Below are 20,062 nucleotides of genomic sequence, written 5' to 3'. Positions count from 1 at the left end.
TTGCAGCTTCTGCCCTTGGCACATACCCTGACCCCCAAACTGGCCCAACCTGTCTGGAGCTTAGCCAAAGGAAGAAAAACCCCAAAACTGGCGCCCATCAAAACCATACCTTCTCCCCCAAAGCCACATGCTCACTTTGCCTACGGTTAAGGGCAAAGGAAAGATTTCCATGGACATATGTGGGTCTTTTCTGAGGTCTTAGGGAAGGGGCTTCTCCAAGGGGTTTGACTCTGCCTCATCCTCTTCTCCAGCCAACAAGTGACCACCACCTCTCTTGCATAGCCACTTTTCACTAAAACTTCTTCCCATCCTGCTTACCTCCAACAGCTGGAAGAGGCTCTTCAGACAAATCAGCAGGAAATATGACCAAAAAGTACTTGTTAGTAGTTTTAGACTTCAATAAAATATAGCATCATACTGTGTAATATTTTAGCTTCTTTCAAATAGAGACATTTGTATAAAGGCTCAATCCTGGAAAAATTTGTTTTTCCAGTATCTTGATTTTACCTTCAGTAGATCTCTTTGCACTTGCAATATGGAATATCTGGGTAGTACATTCTTCTGGATCAAGAATGCAGCGCTTCTTTGACCCTATTTCTTACAGCGCAATTTCCAGAGTACAATTTTGTATGAAAATTATGTGGACCCAAATGGGCAAGCAAATAGATCATCTATTCTGTCATTTAAAACTGCTTTTAAGTGGCACTAAATGAACTTATTCTTTCCTTTTAAAAAAATTGTTGGCTAGTCTGTAGGGGTCTCCTTTCAGTGAACTCATGCAAACTCCTGTGGGCATCACTGACAGCTCATCAAGATGATAATGCAAATGATGAGTTTCCACATAGCTCCATATACAAAACTGCCACACATTAAAAGTAAACAAAGTGTACTGTATTCCACAAAATAGGAATTTGCTAGAAATGATAAAGAATAGAAATAAGAATGGGGAAATGTGATTATTCTTAAATATTTCAGGAGATATCTAGCAGGAAGATGATCTCTGCATAACTAGAGAAATCAAGAAATCTGGAAAAATCACACCTGAGACCAAGCTTCTGTCCAACAAAATGAAGCCAGGGCCTGATGCTGGCAAGCAGCAGGCAGCAGCCACCAGCCTGTTGAAGTTACTCCATGGCAAGGTCTCAGCACCTCTGATGCGTGGGTCTGGTGCTCCATAAAGGTAAGCCAGCAAGGGCTGCCCAGCTACTCCCTGCTCCTCCATTGCTGTCGGTCTGCTACTAAAATAAACGAGATTTACCACCACAATGACAGAAGCACAGTAATTGCTGGGCAGGCCAAGTTCTGGTGACGGGGATGGGGAATGGTGAGTGCAGCACCTGTGTGCAGAGGGTGACTGGCAGAGCTCGCCCTGGCATTCCTAGGCACCTTTCCTGGGAGCACTGCTTATCTGAGACACTTTGAGATGCCCTGGTTTTGGAAGATGACAAAAAGCACAAAGTGCTAACGTAATTTTTGTAACGCACCATTTCAATCAACAACAAATATTTTCTCAATAAGCACTATTTATGATTTTCCTAGGAGTCAGACAAAAGATGTGTTTGTTCTCTCAGCACATGTTGCATAAAAATAAATCTGCTTCCCAAAAATGGGCATTCATTTTTTCTCTATAAGTAAACTAGCACATGCTAATAAATTCTTCTTTGTTCATCAGTTTCCTTAGCTTCATCAACTTTAAAATAAGATAAAAATGCATTTTTTTCTGTAGATTTTTGATTTAAAACCCTTGGAGTGCAAAAACAGGCACAGAGCACTTCAGATAAGCTGAAAGAAAATATAGTATTTTATATACTCTCATATTATTGAATACTATACTATTAAATAATATTAAATATAATATTTTTACAATACAGTAAATTAAGCTATCCTATTAATAAGATACATTTTATTCCTCTATAATTTAGTCTTTATCACTCTGGTTCTTTCCATATTAAGACTGTATACTGGGTTTTATATGTGCAAAGCTGGTACAAGTTTCCCTGTGAGTTTTTGTACTGGTAAGTTAAGAAAATAATGAACTCAATACTCATCACTGCACACCTTCTCAAGGACACAATCTGCAGAAAGGGTAAACATTTTCATGTGTTGTGGTGGGCAAGCCATGCTTGATGTGCACCAGAGTGGAATCAAATGGCCCACAGGCTACCAATCCATTTGCATTGCATTTGGTGTCATCTCCTCCGTTTACAGAACAGCTGTGTAAACTGAAGGGAAGGGAAGGGAGGGCAGCAGGGATTTAGGCTGAGGTTTGAGGGTGAACACACACATAAGAGAGGAAAGACACAAGTAAGGCCAGGCAGTCCAGCTGCAGCTCCAACACTGGAGACCAAGCATCCCTTTGCTACCCACATGGAAAGCAAAAAAGTAGAGCACGTTGGTCTGTGGGACACATGTGGAGACATAGTGGGAGCCAGCACTGGGAAGCCCAAGGACAGCAGAGGAAGAGCATAGTCCAGCTTGGCCAAATTACCTCAGAAAGGGCACAGTATGAGGGGCTCCCAGAGACAAAACTACTGCCCCACATAGCAGCCTTTGGACACAGAGCCTGCCTGCTTTGGGGCACCACGGAGGGCAGGTGCATCTCCAGCAGGCACACTCCCTGTCCCGTGGGCAGCTGTGGGGCCAGGGAGCCAAGTGGGGTGGGACTGCCAGAGCTGCGGCAGCCTGTGGGGCTGGCCGAGGGCACATGGGGCCTGACTACCCCAACAAAAGGGATTACATTTCCTATTTTGGGCTTGAGAATGTTTTCAGTCCTTGGGTGAACTGCAACCTGTCTGTGCCTTGCAGTTTTTTGACCAGTAAAAGGACTTGAAATGCATGCCCGCCTGGTAGTGCTCTGCTCTTCCAGGAGGAATTGTAAATACTTGGAGATTCTTGGAGGAAAGGAGTAAAAAAATAATTACCATAAAGGAAAACACTTAAGAGTTTTCCTTATGGGGAATGCCTCTTGCTTTACATAAATTTTCTATGCAAATTATCCCAAGGTAATTCTAGCCACATGAAAAAAATAGATCTTATGAAATGTTCACTTTGCAATGAATGCTGAAATTGGCTGGGTGACGCTTCTGAACAGTTCTGTTGTAAAAAAGTAAAAACTCAAGTAAGTAAAAGGTAAAAACAAAAGTCTTTCCTTAGCGCTGAACCCAAATGATGGTGAAATTGAGTTAAACAACAGCATGTGTTGGTGCTAATTTCCACTCTCAGAGGCAAATTATTTCTGAAAGTCCCCAAACTCGCTGTAATTACCCAGCCGATGTTGGCTGCCTCAGACCAGGCACGGCACCATTTCAGCGACGAGCCCTTACGGAAGAGGCAAAGCCACCGAAGTTATATATGAAGATTAATAGAAAACTGAACCGCGCTACATCTAAAATAAACAAAAGCTTTTGTGGCCGCGTTGAAAGGCCCATAAAAAGTAAACTACAACCTCGGCAAAGCCTTTTAAACTGACAAAACCGGACGGCAGAGGTCAGGGAGGCAGGCGGGTCAGCAAAGCCGTGCCTGCAGGTTTGGGGGTCGCTCCGTGTCCCCGCTCGCTCACACGGGGGCCTCGCCGGGGCCGAGGAGAAAGCCCACCGCCGCTCCTCCTCCGCCGGAGCAGGAACACTTGAACTGCCCTTCTGTCTCAACAAAACTTTAGTTTGCTGATTGGGCACGAAACAAAAGAAAGACAGCGGGACGCGATTTATAAGGGGGCAGGGTAGGCTGACATGCTATTGTACTCCAGAGGTATCCACAAGCTGTTAATTCCATTTTAACATTGTTAATAAGACTGTTAACACATCTGACTTTGTTTAGAGACTTTGAAAACATCAACAAACTGAAGAAAAAAACAAAACAAAACAAAACTCAAGAACCCCACCCGCACTAGAAGTAAAATATGATATTTTCAAACAGCATCAAACATCCAAATGTGATGCTTCTGCCTGTCCGGACCTGGCAGCGAGGAGGAGATATGGCAGGGAGGCTCAGGGACGTGCATCCACATATTCTGCATCCTCTCGTTAGACTATTTAACTATTCACATTTTCCAGGTTAAATTTAAAGGACTCGTTTCTAACACCATTGCCGTTTTGAGAAGGAGAGGGAATAAAGCTGGACTCCCCCCTCCGCGCACACCTCCTCTCCCTCACTTGCACGCAGGCAAATGTGCAGATTTAATCAGTGTGGAATGTTTTAAATGAATAATTGGGTCTGACAGATTTATTGCAGTTAATTTTGCAATAGAATGGAAAAATGTTTGGATCTCAGCCTTTAAAGTATTAGGAAAACAATTAATCCATCACATAACGGAAATTCCTGTATTACACCCTCATGTCCAATTAAATAATGTCAAGTAATCTTACATTGTAAAATGCTGAAAATTGAAGCTCAAATCATTGAGTGGGATATGTTTTAATTTTTAAAGGAACCTTGAAACAAAAAATCACATCAAATTAAAATCAGATGCTTTGATAAAAGGCTTTTTTTTTTTTGGTTTGTTTTATTTGGAGGGGGAGATGTTTTTAAATGTAAAAGAAAAAAAACCCCAAGCCTGTCTCAAAAAAACATTAATTTCTCTTTTGCTCTCCAGTTTCTGCATCATGAACGCTGCCTTAGTAGGGCAACCTAAAAGCAAATCAAAAGCTTTAGGATGAAGTCTGCGACCGCATTTTAAAAGACCGCATTCTTTCAAAGAACTTTAAAAGGAGATAACCAGCACTTCTCTTTTTCCAGCAGGCAGAGGGGCTGATTCCCGGGTACTTACTCAGACACAACTCTCCGAGACTTCAAGCCGTGTTTTGCTTGAATAACGTCCCGTAGGATCGAGTCCCCAGTTTAGGACCGACTGACAGCAAACTTCTGAGACTGAAAGTAAGCGGGATTCGTTTGTTTTTGTTTACAGCCCAAAGCTGCTAATGCTGTAAAATTGCTTAATGTCATACTTAATCTCCTTTTTATTAAAAGTAAGGTTAAAAAAAAAGAAAAAAAAAAAAGCCTGCAAATCAAAGAACTTTTCCAGAATAACAAAACCACCGACTTACAAATGTCTTGCCTGCCCCTGAAATTTGAAACTTGGCAAATTCATCTCATTCGGCTGCTGTACAAAAGGTCCCTGAAGCGTGTTACAGTAGGGACCCGCCAGCTTCCCAAATACTTTGACTGTTTCTATACTAGGGCATACGGGGCTTCGGTCTCAGGGCTCTCTCAGCTAGAGCGAAATGAAAGCGGTGGTGAAATTTTAATACCACGGGGGTTTAAGGGGAGTACGTCCGGCTGTTTTTACAGGGGGATTGCCGACGGTCCTGTGGCAGGCAAGGTAGAGAGTGCGGGGACAAAAAGGGATAAAAGGGATTGGAGCACGTGTCGCTACAGAAAGGTAGAAAAAAAAAAGTTGGAGGCACTGAAGAAGGAATAAATATAAAACATAAGGAAATATCCTTCTAGTATGTCAACGGCAAAAAATAACAAACTGAAATCTCAGGTCGCATTTAAGGGCAATAAATACTGTAATGACTTGCTGGCACCTTCGTTAAGGCACTGTCGGCATGGCTGGACAGAAGAAAATGGGGATTACACTGAATGAAAGAAGTGTAAGACTTGGCCACCATCGTTTAATTTGTTTTTCCAAATACAACACGCTTCCTTTTTTTGCTGGTTTCTTACAATCTTGACGTTCTGGATACCCACATTGCCACCCAACTATTTCTGTTGCCATAACAACATCAGAAATTTGTTCCTCGATGTCCTTTTTAATAAAATAATTTTGGGATTTGGGAGTTTTCAAAGACGGGACAGTTTCTCAATTTAGGCAGCTTACACCTTTCTCACAAGGAACCTATTTGTTTCTGTTTCCCTAAAAAAACGAGGTAATTTGAAAGTGATGCCCCCTCCTTCCCCCCTTGACTTTGGAAACAGGCCTGTTGCTATAAACAGTTTTTCTGGGGGACTTAGATTTTCAAGAAACAGGCAACCTACAGCAGCCAGGGGACCACCTCCTAAGGCATACAGAAAGGAAAGAAGTTCCGTACATGTAGCCTAGTGTCTGAAATAACGGCCAAGTTTTCACCATCTATCCACAGGATGGGTTTTAATATCATCAAAAATTAAATATGCAACAGAAATTACTAAGGAAGTGTAATAACGCTGTATATTTTGTACGCTGTCACTTAGGAGATCCTCATCCGTTCCTCAAGGTGACTCTCTTCGAGAGCTGCTCCTTGGCATGGCTAATATTTTTTCTTTCTCAGATCAGCTCAGAATGAGTGGAATAAGAAAAACAAAAACAAAACAAAACAACAAAAAAAACCCCAAAACCACCAAACAACCCCTGGCTCTTTACCATTAAATAAATTGGATTCCCAGCACAAACAGCAAAACAATGGCCAAGAGGATGTGACTAACAAACGCCGAGGGAAGAGTCAAGCTGCCCTCTCTTTGCATATGCAGCCAAACAGAAGTCACTGGGGTTGGGATTCTTTCCCTTCCTATTTAACATATCTGTGCATTTCAATAAATTGAGATGAACAATGCCCGGCTTTCAAAAGTTGCAAATTACTGGGAATACATTGCAAAACGTGAATAGCCCATAACACTGGGACATGCTTAAAAGTATTTTTCTTTGGGTTTTTGTTTTATTTTGTTTGGGGTGGGGGGTTTTTGTTTGTTTTCGTTTGGGTTTTTGGTTTTTTGGGGTTTTTTTGGAGGTGAGGTGTTTTTTTTTTGTTTTTTGGGTTCTTTTGTTGGTTCGAGTTTGTTTTTGTTTTTGTTTTTGTTTTAATGAGGAAAAGAAGAGGAAGAAATCATTATGCTCTAGGAAAAACTAGACTAGGAAAAAGTGTGCCCGTGAGATATGCAAGAAACTTCAAGGGATAGAAGTGATTCGAGTGTGTATTTTGCAAAAGAGCAAATATCCATTTATCTCATTGGCTGGTCTAAGCCAGATAGGGAGTTCTTGCTCATGTGTATTGATGATCTTCAGCAAGATCTAAATATTTTTAGTCCTCGCTGCCGATGGCAAGCAGACACCTGCACACCTGCACCTCGAAAGGGGAAAAATTCCCCTTTTCACTGTTACAGGAGGCATTTCCATAGCTGCTAAAGCAGCGTGATGGGAATCGCTCCCTTTCGGAGCACCGCTTTAGCAACACAAGTCGGAGCCCGCCAGGCGCAGGAGAAGGGAGGAGAATACTCCCCACGCGGGAAAAAAACTCGGCAACCTCCTCGGCAAAAAACCGAACCAAAACAAAACCAAAAAGCCAAACCCACACCACCCGACGCCTTTAAAGCGTGGAAATGTCTACGTGGAAATGTCTCTCTTTCGGACACTCCGTGGGGTGGGACGGTCACCGCTCGCTCCGGGGTGACCCCCCCGCGCCTCTGCGAGCCCCGCGCCCACGCCACGCCGGGCGGCAAAGCGGGGCCGCGGCGACACCCACCGGCCACCGCGCGAACTGCAGCCAGGGCCGCCCGCCCCGACGGGCACGGCCGGCCGGGATCCGGGCAGGGATAACGGCAGGGAGCCGGGCCGGGATCCAAGCAGGGATACGGCCAGGGATCAGGGCCAGGATACGGCCAGAAATGCGGCCAGGGGTGTGGGCCGGGATCCAAGCAGGGATACGGCCAGGGATGCGACCAGGGATCCGGCCAGGGATGCGGGCCGGGATGCGAACAGGGCTCCGGGCAGCAGGCAGGGGTGTGGGCTGCGGCAGGCAGTGCGCTAGGAGGGGGTAGGGAAGGGGCGGGCAGAGATGTGGATGGGGCAGGCTGGGATTCGGTCAGGGTGCAGGCAGGGGCAGAGAGGAATGTGTGCAGGGGTGCGGGCAGGGGGCAGGCAGGAAAGCCATCAGCTCAGCATTCCTGGCTGGCTTTAGATCTCCACAATTGTTCCCCCTTCCCTCCCGGCGGGGTGAGAAGGGAAGCGACCACTTCAAAGAGGAAACTTTCTGCATGAGGCAAAGACAAGAGTTGTTGTGTCTCTCCGTTACCCGGACTATTACTGTTATTAATATTTCAATATTCTCGTTCTTCTCTTTCCTCTCCTTTTTCCCTTTTATTTTCCTTTTTTCTCTCTCTGTCTCTGTTCTCTCTCTCTCTCTTTTTTTTTTTTTTTTTTTTTTTTTTTTTTTTTTTTTTTTTTTGTCAGCTTGCTAATGAAGCTGTTGTTATTCCTGGGAAAGGAGAAGGCAACACGCGGTGAGGGAGGCGTGCACACCGATAACTCCCTTTCCAATTTGTTTTCTCCTGAAGAAAATGGAAAATATCTCCGGCGAAGGAATTGGCCAGCAGCTCTCTCTGGATCCTCCGCTCCCGTCCTCGCCCCGTGGGGCTCTGACAGCGGCAGGGCTCTGGGGTGAGCCTCTTCAGCCCCAGGCCAACCCGCAGCACCTTCCAGCACCTTCTATGTGAGCATTTTCAAAGGGCTGCACAAACACTAATTAATTACCCGTGCTCCGTATCCGTGCAAACGGGGGCCCGGGGATCCATTTTACAGATGGGGAACTGCTTGCACGAGAAGAGCCAGTGAGTCACCACAGTCGAAACAGAAATTAAAATACCAGTTTTCTCGTCTTTAAATATACAGCCTATTGACCACTTCACCATTCCAAGGGAAGGGGAGAGACAAGCTAATGGAGAAATTAATTCCCCATCTTGCATTCAGCCTAGAGACACAAAAAGCCTAACAGAGGCATAACAGGCAGCTCCCTTTACATTCATGCCCGTTTGCACCGTGTCTTTTACCCTTAAATGCTTTACACAGTCAAAACAACACCAAGAAAGAATTAAAAATCATTAAGAGGAGAGGCAAACTAATTTGAAAAATATGGGAACGCTCATAGCTGCTCAACTGAGCTTTTAACCAGCTGAAGAGCCAGTTTGGTGGAGAGAAAGGAGAGGGATGTCCCTGGTGTTAGGAACTACAAAGGAGGAGACTCCAGCATCAATACAGGCCAGAGTGCAGGAGACAGAGACAGAAGACAAATATTCATGGGAGCCGTGGGGGTGCGGTGGGGTGGGGTGGTGTCACGGAGATAGATGGGGACCAGATTTTCCAGGGCAACTGAAGATGCAGACAGGCACCTGGCAGGATTTTCAAAAGCAACTGAGCAATATAGGTACCTAAATCCCACCGATTTCAGTGGATGGGAGGATGTCTAACCTGCTTATGCTCTTTTGAAAATCCTATTAAGTGCCAGCTGCATGTTTAGGAACCCAAACACATTTGAAAATTTATCGTAAAGCTCCATGATGAATAAATTTTAAGCGCAAAGTGTTGTTGTGATGATGTCAAGAATTAGAGAAACAAAGCCAGATTCCCTCTCCGTACAAAAAGAAATCTGGTGGTTAGGAAACGAGAATATTTCTTTCTGTTTAAATAAACAATTTTGCATCTTCGCATTTAGCCTTCTAATTACTCGTTCCTCTTTGTGTTTTGTAATAAACCAACTGGAGTGAGTAGGGATTTAAGGCATAAAACAAGTGATGCTGCCACGCTCCTGACACAAAGTGTGCTTGTGGCAGTGCTGGGGGGACACACAGATGGGTGCAGGGAGGGGACAGGTAGTGCTGGGCTATGCAGTGAGGCAGCAGGGCTGCGGGGAACGCTGCTGGGACAGCGATGTGTCGCTGCAAATGCAGGGAAGCAGGAGACAACAGGCAGGCATCCGGGAACAGCTTTGCCATCATGCTCAAATGCAAAACGATGTGACCGAGGACACCCGGGTGATGTCCCTTTACTTTCAGGGAGTGCTTTGGGGCAATTCAGACAAAGCAGTCTGTTACCATGAAATAGCTGTATACAGCATGTACCTCGTTAAGAATTTCAACATTCATGACAGACGGATTACTTTTTTTTCTCGGAATCAAGGTGATTTTGCCAGCATGGATTTTCCTGTAAATTTTGATGCTCTCATTTATACTTTTTTGGAAAACTGTTAAAACAGGACTGTTGAGGGACTGCCAGACTTTCCCATGAGTTCGCTTTAAATATTTAGGTAGCAGCTATCTCTTGATCACTGATGAACTTTAAAATCCACAGAGTAAAATCTTAACAAACAATTGTGTAAAGACAGAGACTTTCTGAAAGAGTCTACAAAAAACCCCCACTATTTTTAAAGCATCTTAGCGCCACCAGTTAAACTGACATAGCAAACCTATTGTGTTTTGCACCAGTTTTGTTTTGCGCTATACAGCTGTGTTTTCACAGATGCAAAACCATGTGTCTTCAGCAAAAGGTCTACTCTTCCCTTCAGATGTGAGCGAAGATCAAAGGTTCAAACACAGAAATACAAGCTCCTTTTCCCTTTGGAACATGTTTTTATTTTTTGCAGTGGCTCTACACCAGAATTTCCATCTGTTGTCCTTATGCAGCGTGCAGGTTAACCTCAACAGCCGGGTTTGCGATGCTGTTATCTCAACCCAGAAGCACAGAGATGAATCACTCTCGCATGTAGGCTCTGAACATCTCACTAAGCAGCAGAAGCAGAGCTGCCTCAGATAGCCATCATTTCATGGAGGTGGTGGCTCAAGGAGACTTGTGCCTTCCTTTCCAACAGAAAATCAGGAACTTCCTGAATATCATATGACTATGGTCACATATAAAATTCTCTAGCGTACTCTCTGTTGTAAGAGAATTGTGTGATTCCTTTAAATAGCAGTGTCTGTTTTTAACACAAGATATCTTCAGCCTTTGGCATTTAGACAGTGTCACTTGATATTTTTGCCTCTGCTTCTCCATCAGGCTGGCTGGGAACAGCCTGGGAACTAATATTTTCCTGGAATCACAGAATGGCTTGGTTCAGAAGGGACATACGAGATCCTGGCTGATTGGAAAGGGCCCTGTGTGGCTGCTATTTCCGCGACTGGCAGTGAATAATTTATCTACACTTCACAATAGCGTGATATTTAATAAATTAATAAATCAATAAAGTGATAACCTAACAAACAGGTAAATAAAGAGCGCTGGCGGCAGCTGCGCGCAGAGAGCAGCACTGAGGGGCCGGCAGGAGCTCCCGGCCCCGAGCAGGCCCCGGGCGGCGCGCGGCCGCTCCGCCGGGCCGGCACTGCCATCTAGCGGCGGCCCTGCCCCGCCGGGCCCAGCCTGGAGAACAACCACGAGCTGCGAGAGGACAGACCCGGAGCTGCAGGTGAGGCAACCTCAGCTTGCGGATGCCCCGTCCGGAGCGAGGCAACCCTCGGCGAGGAGCTGGAGCAGCCCCCGGCTGCCTCTCGCTCCCGCACAGCTGCGCAGGTATTTGTTTATGGCTCCGCCATGTCCTAATTCCCACTATTCCAGGTGTGGGGCGCGCCTGCCAGCCTAAAGAGGAGTCGGCGTCGCAGCTGCCACCACGGAAGTCACTGCAGCGGCAGGCGCGGCCCCTCCGTGCTGGCATCGCCCAGGCGTGTGGCTTTATTCACACGATGCCTGTACCACCTTTGGACGTCTGCTCGCCTGAACCGTGGTGTACAGTGCGGGCAGCTGGGTTGCTCGGCACTTACAACAAGCTGGGTAAATCCTTGGCCCCATGTAAAGCAAAGGCATTGCCATGATTTTACCCATTGCAGAGACTCCTGTGAGATGGAAATGTCAGGGGCCAGCTGGTGTTGGGCTCCACTCCTGAAAAGCAAGGCTAGTGGAGGGCACAGCCCGGCACCTCTCTGGGCCACAAGGCGAAGGGGGACAACCATGGCATCACGCCAGCCCACGTCAGCCGCTCCTCGTGGAGTTCCAGTCACGTGGCGTGGGCAGCCTGCTGGGATGGGATCATCATCATCATCATCAGAGCTGGACCCTAGTTCCATTTGCAGCTCTGACACTTAGGACTGCTACCCGAGGATGGATGCCCCTGCCCACGGTGGTGGGAATCTTGTCCGAACTCCCCCGTAGGCAGTGGCAGCTCTGTGATAGCAGGGTGCACACCAACCCCCTCCTTCCACAGCATGCCTTCCCTGGAGCAGCCCAGCAAGTGCAAATCTGCACATTTTATGGGCCTGCATTGAAGGCACATAAGGCTTTGGATTAGACTTGCTCAGTACTTTAATGAGTATTAAATTAGCTTTGGCAGCAGCAGAAACCCCCAAAAGCATGCTATGCAAATTACTCACTTTGAGAAAAACACACGGCAATGTTGTTATTTGGAGAAACCAGCACAATCATGGAAGAATAGCTCATCAGTAACTCTTCCTTTGAAAAACATCTCCAATGGGCACAGTAGGATTTAATTTCTACTTTTTATTGGAGAAAAAAAAATCAACAGTTAATAGACTTGAGCATTGGCAAAGATAATTGCCAAGTACAGCTTTTGTGAAGTTCAGCCTTCTTGTTTTTTTCTGCCTAAGTCCCTTTAAATATGCAGGACAAAGACAATGCCACGGTTCCAGAGCAGAACAAGAGCGGAAGTGAGTGTGTGCCAAAGAATCAGATGGACACCTGTATTTTTGTCATCAGATTTTCAAGTTTTTCCAAGTCCTTTTAAAAATATTTCTGTAAAACTCAGCATGTACTGCCATTTGCTAACATAAATCAAATCTTACTAGTCTTTCAGAAAAGCGATTGCAAAAGGTGTGATCTTTTCTTACTCTGTGCACCTCCAGTTGTGGCTGGTTTTGCCCCTTACAGTAACAGCCAGTGTTGGGGGGAGCAGTAATTCCACATTTCGCAGGGGGTATGACTTCAGCATTGTGTTTCCCCATGGCCGCTATGCAAACCAGAAGGGTACAGCCTATGAACTGCTGCTACAGAATCTCAGCACCATCTTACTGCTGCTTATGTACAACCTCCAGGAGTACTTTAAAGCCATTACTCACTAGGGCTGGTTGATTTTTTTTTTTTAATTAAGAAAGAATAAATTTTAAAAACCCCAAACCCACTGTCAAAGCTGTTTTGCTATTCCAGTCAAAACTGGGAGGCAAAGAAATACAGGCATAACCTGATCTATTGTTTTCGTTTCACTGGCCCTTTATTTTAAAAAGGGCAACTAATACAAAAAAGCATATAGGAAAATTAGGGGAAAAGGGAAGAGAGAGAAAGGAAAGAAAGAAAAACAAAGGAAAAGAAACCCATTAATTTTTTTTAAACAACAGAAATACCAAGAGGAAAGAAGTGTCCTTTTCCAAAACCTGGATACTTTGCTTTACATTTATCAGTCAGCTTGAATGTTATCTAAACAGGAGCTTAGCAGAGATGTAGCACATGAGTCAGAGGATGAATTTGGTCTTCATGGAGACATGTGAAAAACAAACACTTTTATTATGATGAGGTATGTGTTTCCATTGGAAAGCCTATGCAATTCAGCTAGGGGAAAGGGAGTAGAGGAACATTAAATGCTTTCCGTGGAGCTCTGTGCTAAGCAGAGGCCATAAAACGTATACTAGCAGGACACCTACTGCTTTCAGTGATTGAAGGCTGCAGGCAGACGTCCTCTTCTGAACCTAACTGGGATGGCATCAACCTGGGGTGCTTGGGATCACCAGGGCCAGATGCGATTGCCTCCAGAGCCACGCTGGTGGGAAGGGGCTGCATCAGTTCCCCTGGAGCCCCATTAGCGTGTATTGAACTTCTCCCAGGCAGACCTACGGGACCCATCGCCTCTCCTGGAGTGGCAGTGAGAAGGGGAGCAGTGCCACTCTCAGCCTGCATGGCTGGCTCCAAAGTGCACAGATATGACCCAGCTACCAGCTGCTGTTCCAGGACATCAGTTCCAGTTAACAAGCTCGAGCTGAGCATTTTACTCCTAGGCCGTGCTTTCGCACAGCCCAAGCACAGTTTTGCTTGCTTTCTGTGCAATAATTAAAATTGAGCTGTGAATTCCCTACTCTCACACAGATTCATTTTCATTTCAGTACCAATTAGTAAAGGCTCAACTTTAGGGAAACTGTTGCACAGCCTAACACCAAATGAAATTCCTGTTTCTTCTAATTCAAACAGAAAGCCTTAGTGCCTCTTTGTTGTGAGAGCAACCTAGATCAGAGAAGTGACAACTCATCTTCACAAAGACAGTAATGTGAGAGCCCACTATCTGAACACAAGGTTGTAATTCAACATGATTAAACAGCCTTTTTTGCTGTAGAAAGATGTAAACAATTGTTGCAATCATGACACCCGAGTTTTTCCACAATTTCAGACTTCGTGTGTGCTAATTTGTTAGTCCGGCACTCTGGTGTTCCAATAGCAGGGGGTCTGCATCAGCAACGTTGGTCTTTTTGTTATCAAAACCCTTCAAACCTCCACATCTAGTAGCTCTGCATCTGAGCACTGGAGAGGGGTATCATTGCCTACAGCTTGAATTCATGCTTCTAAAGTTGTGGAATTTGCAACCTAAGCAGACTAGAAAAATAGCCATTTTTTTCCATGAAGCCTGCAGAAAGTTTTATTTCTCTATTAGCACAGCAACATCATTCTCCACATTCAGCTTCCCTCATGGAAGTGGGCTATCTACAGTAGGATTATATTGTGGCCTAAGTTGCCATATAGTTCTCAGTTTCAGTTGCATGTTATTCTGCAAGCAGGGAAAGGAAATGCCACGGCTACATGTCCACTTTGGGCTGAAGTTCCAAGAACTTTACAACGGTAACAGGCAAGTTCAGAGAGTGAGGTTCTTCTGCAGCAGAAGAGCCATCACCTGCAATGGCCCTGCTACACTTGGGTATCTTTAGTTGCAGAGATTCCCCCCATAAGAAGAATCCAGAAGTGTCATAGCTCCACCAAATATAGTTCAGTTGTTAGACAGTAAATGAGACTCTGGCAAGCAGTGGCTCTTGTGATCTGCTCATAGTGGGGGCTCAAACATTGTGACAAAAATACTGCAGCAGAAAGGGGTCCTAAAAGCACTGCAATCCCCATTTCCTTCCACTCCTGCAGTCCTGTTTTCTGTCCCCTGTTCTCAGGAGGACAAGGCTCCTGTTTGCCTGCCTTGGCTCAGTGCTGAAGAAGCAGCATGGCAACCTCCCACCCATGGAGGGTGCCAGGTATAGACCATGTTCTGGGGACAGAAGCGGCAGGGGCAGTGGCTCAGTGACCCTAGGCCACTCTGAGGAGACAAAACGCCTGTGCAGAGGACACCAAGAGCGCATCAGTTCCTGATATCTTGGTACCATATACATACTGGTCAGTGAAGGATTGCAGCACTACCTGCACATTGGCCCCCATAGCTCGGTGCTCTCCAGCTCAGAAGCCATGCCGACAAACTATGTGGGGTCCAGTATCATTTCAGGCTAAAATCTCCTCTTAGCAATCTGCAAAAAACCCACCAAAATACTTCTGCAAAGACTGTGAGGTAAACTAACAGAAAGTTAAGAAATAGCCAATTTGACTTTTCTGTGTAATCCAGATTTGGCCCTCAGGGCACACAGTTTATGAAACTCTCTTCAATAATATATTCCCGCAGAGATGTTCTACAGGACAGACCTTAATCATGACTGATAAGGAAGATTATTGTCTGTAGGAATGTGAGAGGTTTTTTATTTGTTTGTTTGTGTGTTCATTTCAAGGTTTTTTAAGGTCTTGCCCTTCCTGGCGGACACACTGCAGAAGCACTGCTTGCTGGCATGCAGTGACATATTCACTGCATCTGAGGAGGATGACCCACAAACATGGATCGTCCTCCATGCTTGACCTTTGAGGAGTTTATGAGACTCAAACAAAAGCTACCTTTTTACTGTAACCAATACTTGATTAATACCAATTACTTTGATAACTAATTGGAGAAAGGATGGAAACTGGGTTTGCCCCCTACCAAGTGAATCCTTCTACCTATTAAACTAGAAAGTAATGGTTTAACCCATTACTGGTTAAAGTTGTGTTTTGAAAATACAGGCTTGAATAATCTCAAAAATAAGGATGAACTCATGCCTTTACTCCTTATTACTGAGCAACTTCTAAAGTAAGAGGACATTCCTGTCAACATTTTTGGTTTTGTCCTCTTTTGGAAGGGTTTTACCTAATTAAGTCAAATTCCAAACTGCTTTTGGATGCAGGAGTTTAGATACTCCAATATAAAGGGTTAAGAACTCAGAATCTTGAGTAGAAGAAACAGCTTTCCTGAAAGCCACAGTAAGGATGCTAAAGCCATGAAAAGGCTGTGATTTAAGGAATCGTATTCTGCTGTACTTCCCCTTGTCTAGGTTTAGGTGATTCCCTGCTCACTTAGAAGGTAAGTATTTCCACCTCTTCTCAAGTGTAGTGAAGTCAGCTGCCTTGATAGTCTGTGAGTCTCTAGAAGTTTCTGCTTGACACAGAATTAAAATTACTTGGATGTTCAAAAGTAAAAGAGTGCAGGTGAAGAGAGATCTTTACTTCCTTAACTGTAAGCTGACAACAAAGCACCCAAATTTATAGGACACTTCTGACTCTCATCTCCATATGCCTTAGCTCCAGATCTGTAAAACAGAAGTAATACCAGCCCTTTTTATCGTGAGGGTTTTCTGAAGATAAATTAATTAATGTTTGTTAAGCGTTCAGATATTTATAGCAATAAGTGCCATAGAAAAGCTCATAAGGAAATTACCAATTCTGTCTTCACAGCAGGGTTTCAATAGTGTGCAGTAAATAAGGCCTAGGGCTACACATTGAAAAATTAGGAGAAAACAAAATATTGAATAACTGCTCATTAACTCAGCATCGTCCATCTTGTTCACTAGCTGAGGTAGGGGTCCTGTGGAAAAAGCTATGTATGATCTTGATTTTAAAAGACTATGCTATCAAGCAAATACATAAGGGGGCTGAACTTGACTGCACCAGCTATCTTAATTTTGACATTTCCTAACTCCTGAATATTTTACTCTCCAGCCTTAATGAAGCTGCTTTGAGCTGCTATAAGACTTTGCCAGCTCCCCTTATAAAAGAACACTTCTAAGAATGCTGTGTGCAGGGAGATACAGAGGCTGAAAGAATGCCAGAATCATAAAAGAAAACAATGTTAATAATATCAAAAGAAAACTTCAGCAATTTTTTTTCTCCAGTCTTTTAGAAGGCAAGAAAATATCAGTGAATCAGCTTACATTTCACAACAATAGTATGCAACCAATTGGAATTTCCAAATGAAGTGTGGTCAGAGAGAGTATTTTACACACTTAAACCAGACTTGGTCATCAGCATTCAGCAATTCAGCCTTCCATGCTGTTGCTTTCTCCATACCAACATTTGGATGTGAACTGGAAGTTAAGTGCCTTCCCAAACATTAGGTGCTGGAAATCAAGATTACTTTAAATAAAACACTGAGAGCATTTAAAGCTTAATGAATCCTTATCTGCAAAGGTCCATGGAAAAGGTGAGTGGAATATTAAGGATATGTTAAGAGCAGAGCAGGAACATTGCCTTGGCAGGAATGCTTCTGGGCAGCAGGAAGGGGACTGCACAAAACAGGCTGGAGGGAAGTATCCCTCCACTCCACACAGTCATTCTCAGAGAGGGAAATTTGTGAGGACACACGGCAACAAAAATACTTGTCTGTTGGACAGAAATCACCAAGCCCTAGCTGTTACTGCAGTAGCATCTAATGTGACAGTGGATTTATATGTGACATCATCATAGCTAAAACAAGACAAAACAAAATTTAAAATAAATTGAATATGTAGCCTGGAAAAAAAGAAAGAGGAAATACAGTTACCAAACTGATGTATATTCACCTATTGGCAAAGTCCACTAGGTTTTTGTCAGATATTTAATCCCACAATGAGGTTTTTTTTTCAAAAAAGAAAGAGAGTAGTTTAGGAAAAAAGGCAAAACCAAACAATCCCAAACCTAAGATTTAATAAAATGTTAAATGTTGATTTGCATAAAAAAGATTAGGTGGGAACACAGTGTATCTTGTCAAAAGAAAACAAACTCTAAAAGTAGTGTGTATTGTAATGAATTCAAAGCTATGAAAAGAAGGGGCAATGGGAAAATGGCATTTTTCATTTTTGTGCCACTTTGCATCTGCATTCATCAGCTAAGGTTTTGTATTTTTTGGCTATTTTTTTTCTTCCATCAAAAAAAAGGAAAAATGGTGGAGAAACCAAAATATACTTGTCATGAGGGTAAAATGTTAATTCTGCTAGAAACACTTGCTTATTCTTTCTGTCTTGAACATATAAACCTGTGGGGAAAAATCTCAAGGATATTTTTAAACTGTGCACCATAAACATTTTAACATTTGCTTGCTGAGGAAATTTTTGCAGTGAAAACTTTCTCTAGAGAGATTATTTACAATATTAATTTAAGCCCTTACTTCATAATTCCTCCTCAAAGGAAAAAAAATAAATCCCATTGGCTTCAGAGCAAGCAAATTGATTGTTTATGATAACTGCAATGAAGATTCAAGTGATATACTTTTGCCAGGGATTGTGTTTCTTTTGTACTACCATTCCAGAATTATGCTAATTAAATACCTACTAGAATGCCTTTCAATTAAGTAACATATTCTCTCATATTCCTCCTTCTACAGTAGCCTTTAAAAATAATTAGGCATTAAATTCAAGATCCCAGGCACCTGATTCAGCGGCAAGTTGCATTGTGCTGAGCCCCACAATTTCTTGTCTACACTAACAGTCATATGAGGAGTGAGGGAATTGTGTTGTCCTTAAATTTCTGGGTTTTTTTTTTTTTGGTCATATGTACTTTTGGTGGTGTGTCAGCCTTTACCTGGTCTTTGAAACGCAAGGGGGGAATCCCAGACAGCCTGAAGCCAAGGGGAATTTTGCATTGCCTTCAGCCACCCTGTGATTCCATTTCCCTCAAAGCCTTTTTGCTTCGGACTAGGTTGTTTTTAGCAGCACCAGACACTGTTCCCAACCACCAGACCACCACAAAAGACAGCAAAAATGATGTCAAAGATTTCTTCAACTGGACTTCAGCTTAACTGGTGTGACCGTCCAGCTTTTCTCAAGGTCACTTGGTGTGACCGTCCAGCTTTTCTCAAGGTCAGTGTGGCAAAGCACCTGGAAACATTTGCCTTGAGCAGGGCAGACAGCTCAAAGCAAGGCCTTCCTAGCCCCAGCCGCTTCCAGCACACCATTGTCTAGGGCTGGTGGCAAAGCAGCATCCATGGCACATAAATAAGCGGTGCCAGCAGTGCAGCATGCAGGGAGCAGAGCTGCCCCGCATGGCGCTCAGCGCAGGCACGCGCGGCCCCGCGCACGCAGCCTGCTTGGTGCTCGGAACATGGACAGACTGAGGAGCATCTGTGCTGGGGGGGATATGGAACAAATAAGTAATTGCTGTTTTTACTAAGCAAAGCAGAAAATTGCAGCGTATTAACAGCCAAGCGTGTTTGTTGCCTGGGAAGAACCATTTGTGTTCCAGTTTGGGCTTTTTTACTCATCTGAAGGCTGTGCCTCAAAGCACGTTAAAAACATTTTAATTATTATTGTGAGTTTATGCTCTCATATGGATTTAAAGTGTATAAATATTATGGGGGATGGGGAGAGAAGAAAGTAAAATAAATAAATTCAAGAAAATGTTCTGTATTTTTAGCAGTGGAATCTGGCAGTGGATGCAGTCTGAATTAGTACTTTAGAAAACATATAATTCTTTTTAGAGAGCATTTATTGCATTAAAAATGTGTCCTGGTTTATCAGAAAAGTGTGTGGCTATGTGTATGTGCTCTTAGCCACATTCAGCTCTCTTCAAAAAGACATCCAGCAGAATAGCACTCTTTAGGGACAGTTGTTTCAGGGTTGACAAGAACATTAAACCATATTCTAATTATCTCTTCAATGAAAACACGGCTTTGTAGTGGAGGCAATGCACAGTCCTCAAGGCGAGTGTTATTAGGCTGTATGTGTTTTCTTGGAAGGAGATTCATGGAAAGAAAAAAGCTTTATAATTTACTGCAAGGAAAAAAATAGAGAGTACATGTCATGCATAGCAAAAGGGATTTTACAAAGAAGGCACTAAGTTGAGTGCCTCACTTATCTTCAAGAATGCTTCTACATAATAAGTGTGGGGATTGGTTTAACACAAGCTACAATATAGATATAACACACACATACAATCCCCTGTGACCATTCATATAGATAACTGCAAAAAAATTGTCTGTAAAGTAAGGTAAATATAAAGCAATTGCCTCCTGTGACATAAATGCGT

General features: G+C 43.8%; 1 protein-coding gene and 1 long non-coding RNA gene across 4 annotated transcripts in view; one reads left to right on the top strand and one right to left on the bottom strand.

The window, feature by feature from the left end:
• The window catches only part of CLYBL (citramalyl-CoA lyase), a 187,906-nt gene that overhangs the window by 150,171 nt on the left and 17,673 nt on the right, over positions 1-20,062 (bottom strand). Inside the window, exon 1 of one of the 3 annotated variants that reach the window (XM_088159857.1) lies at positions 5,043-5,101. The exons of the other annotated variants lie outside the window; for them this stretch is intronic. Within the exon in view, the coding sequence (XP_088015983.1) occupies positions 5,043-5,086 (44 nt within the window). The 5' untranslated portion in view covers positions 5,087-5,101. Of the gene's footprint in view, positions 1-5,042; positions 5,102-20,062 lie in introns of those variants that run through there. 3 annotated transcript variants of the gene reach the window in all.
• On the top strand, positions 828-9,380 carry LOC148224865 (uncharacterized). The gene is made up of 3 exons (XR_015801577.1): positions 828-1,180; positions 4,735-4,872; positions 8,144-9,380. It is a non-coding gene; the product is annotated as an uncharacterized LOC148224865 (long non-coding RNA).

Source organism: Sturnus vulgaris, chromosome 2 (assembly GCF_052056855.1).
Source record: "Sturnus vulgaris isolate bStuVul1 chromosome 2, bStuVul1.hap1, whole genome shotgun sequence".
NCBI classification, from domain to species: Eukaryota; Metazoa; Chordata; class Aves; order Passeriformes; family Sturnidae; genus Sturnus; species Sturnus vulgaris.
The sequence above is the reverse complement of the archived record's forward strand: the minus strand, read 5'-3'. Positions and strand labels throughout refer to the sequence as shown.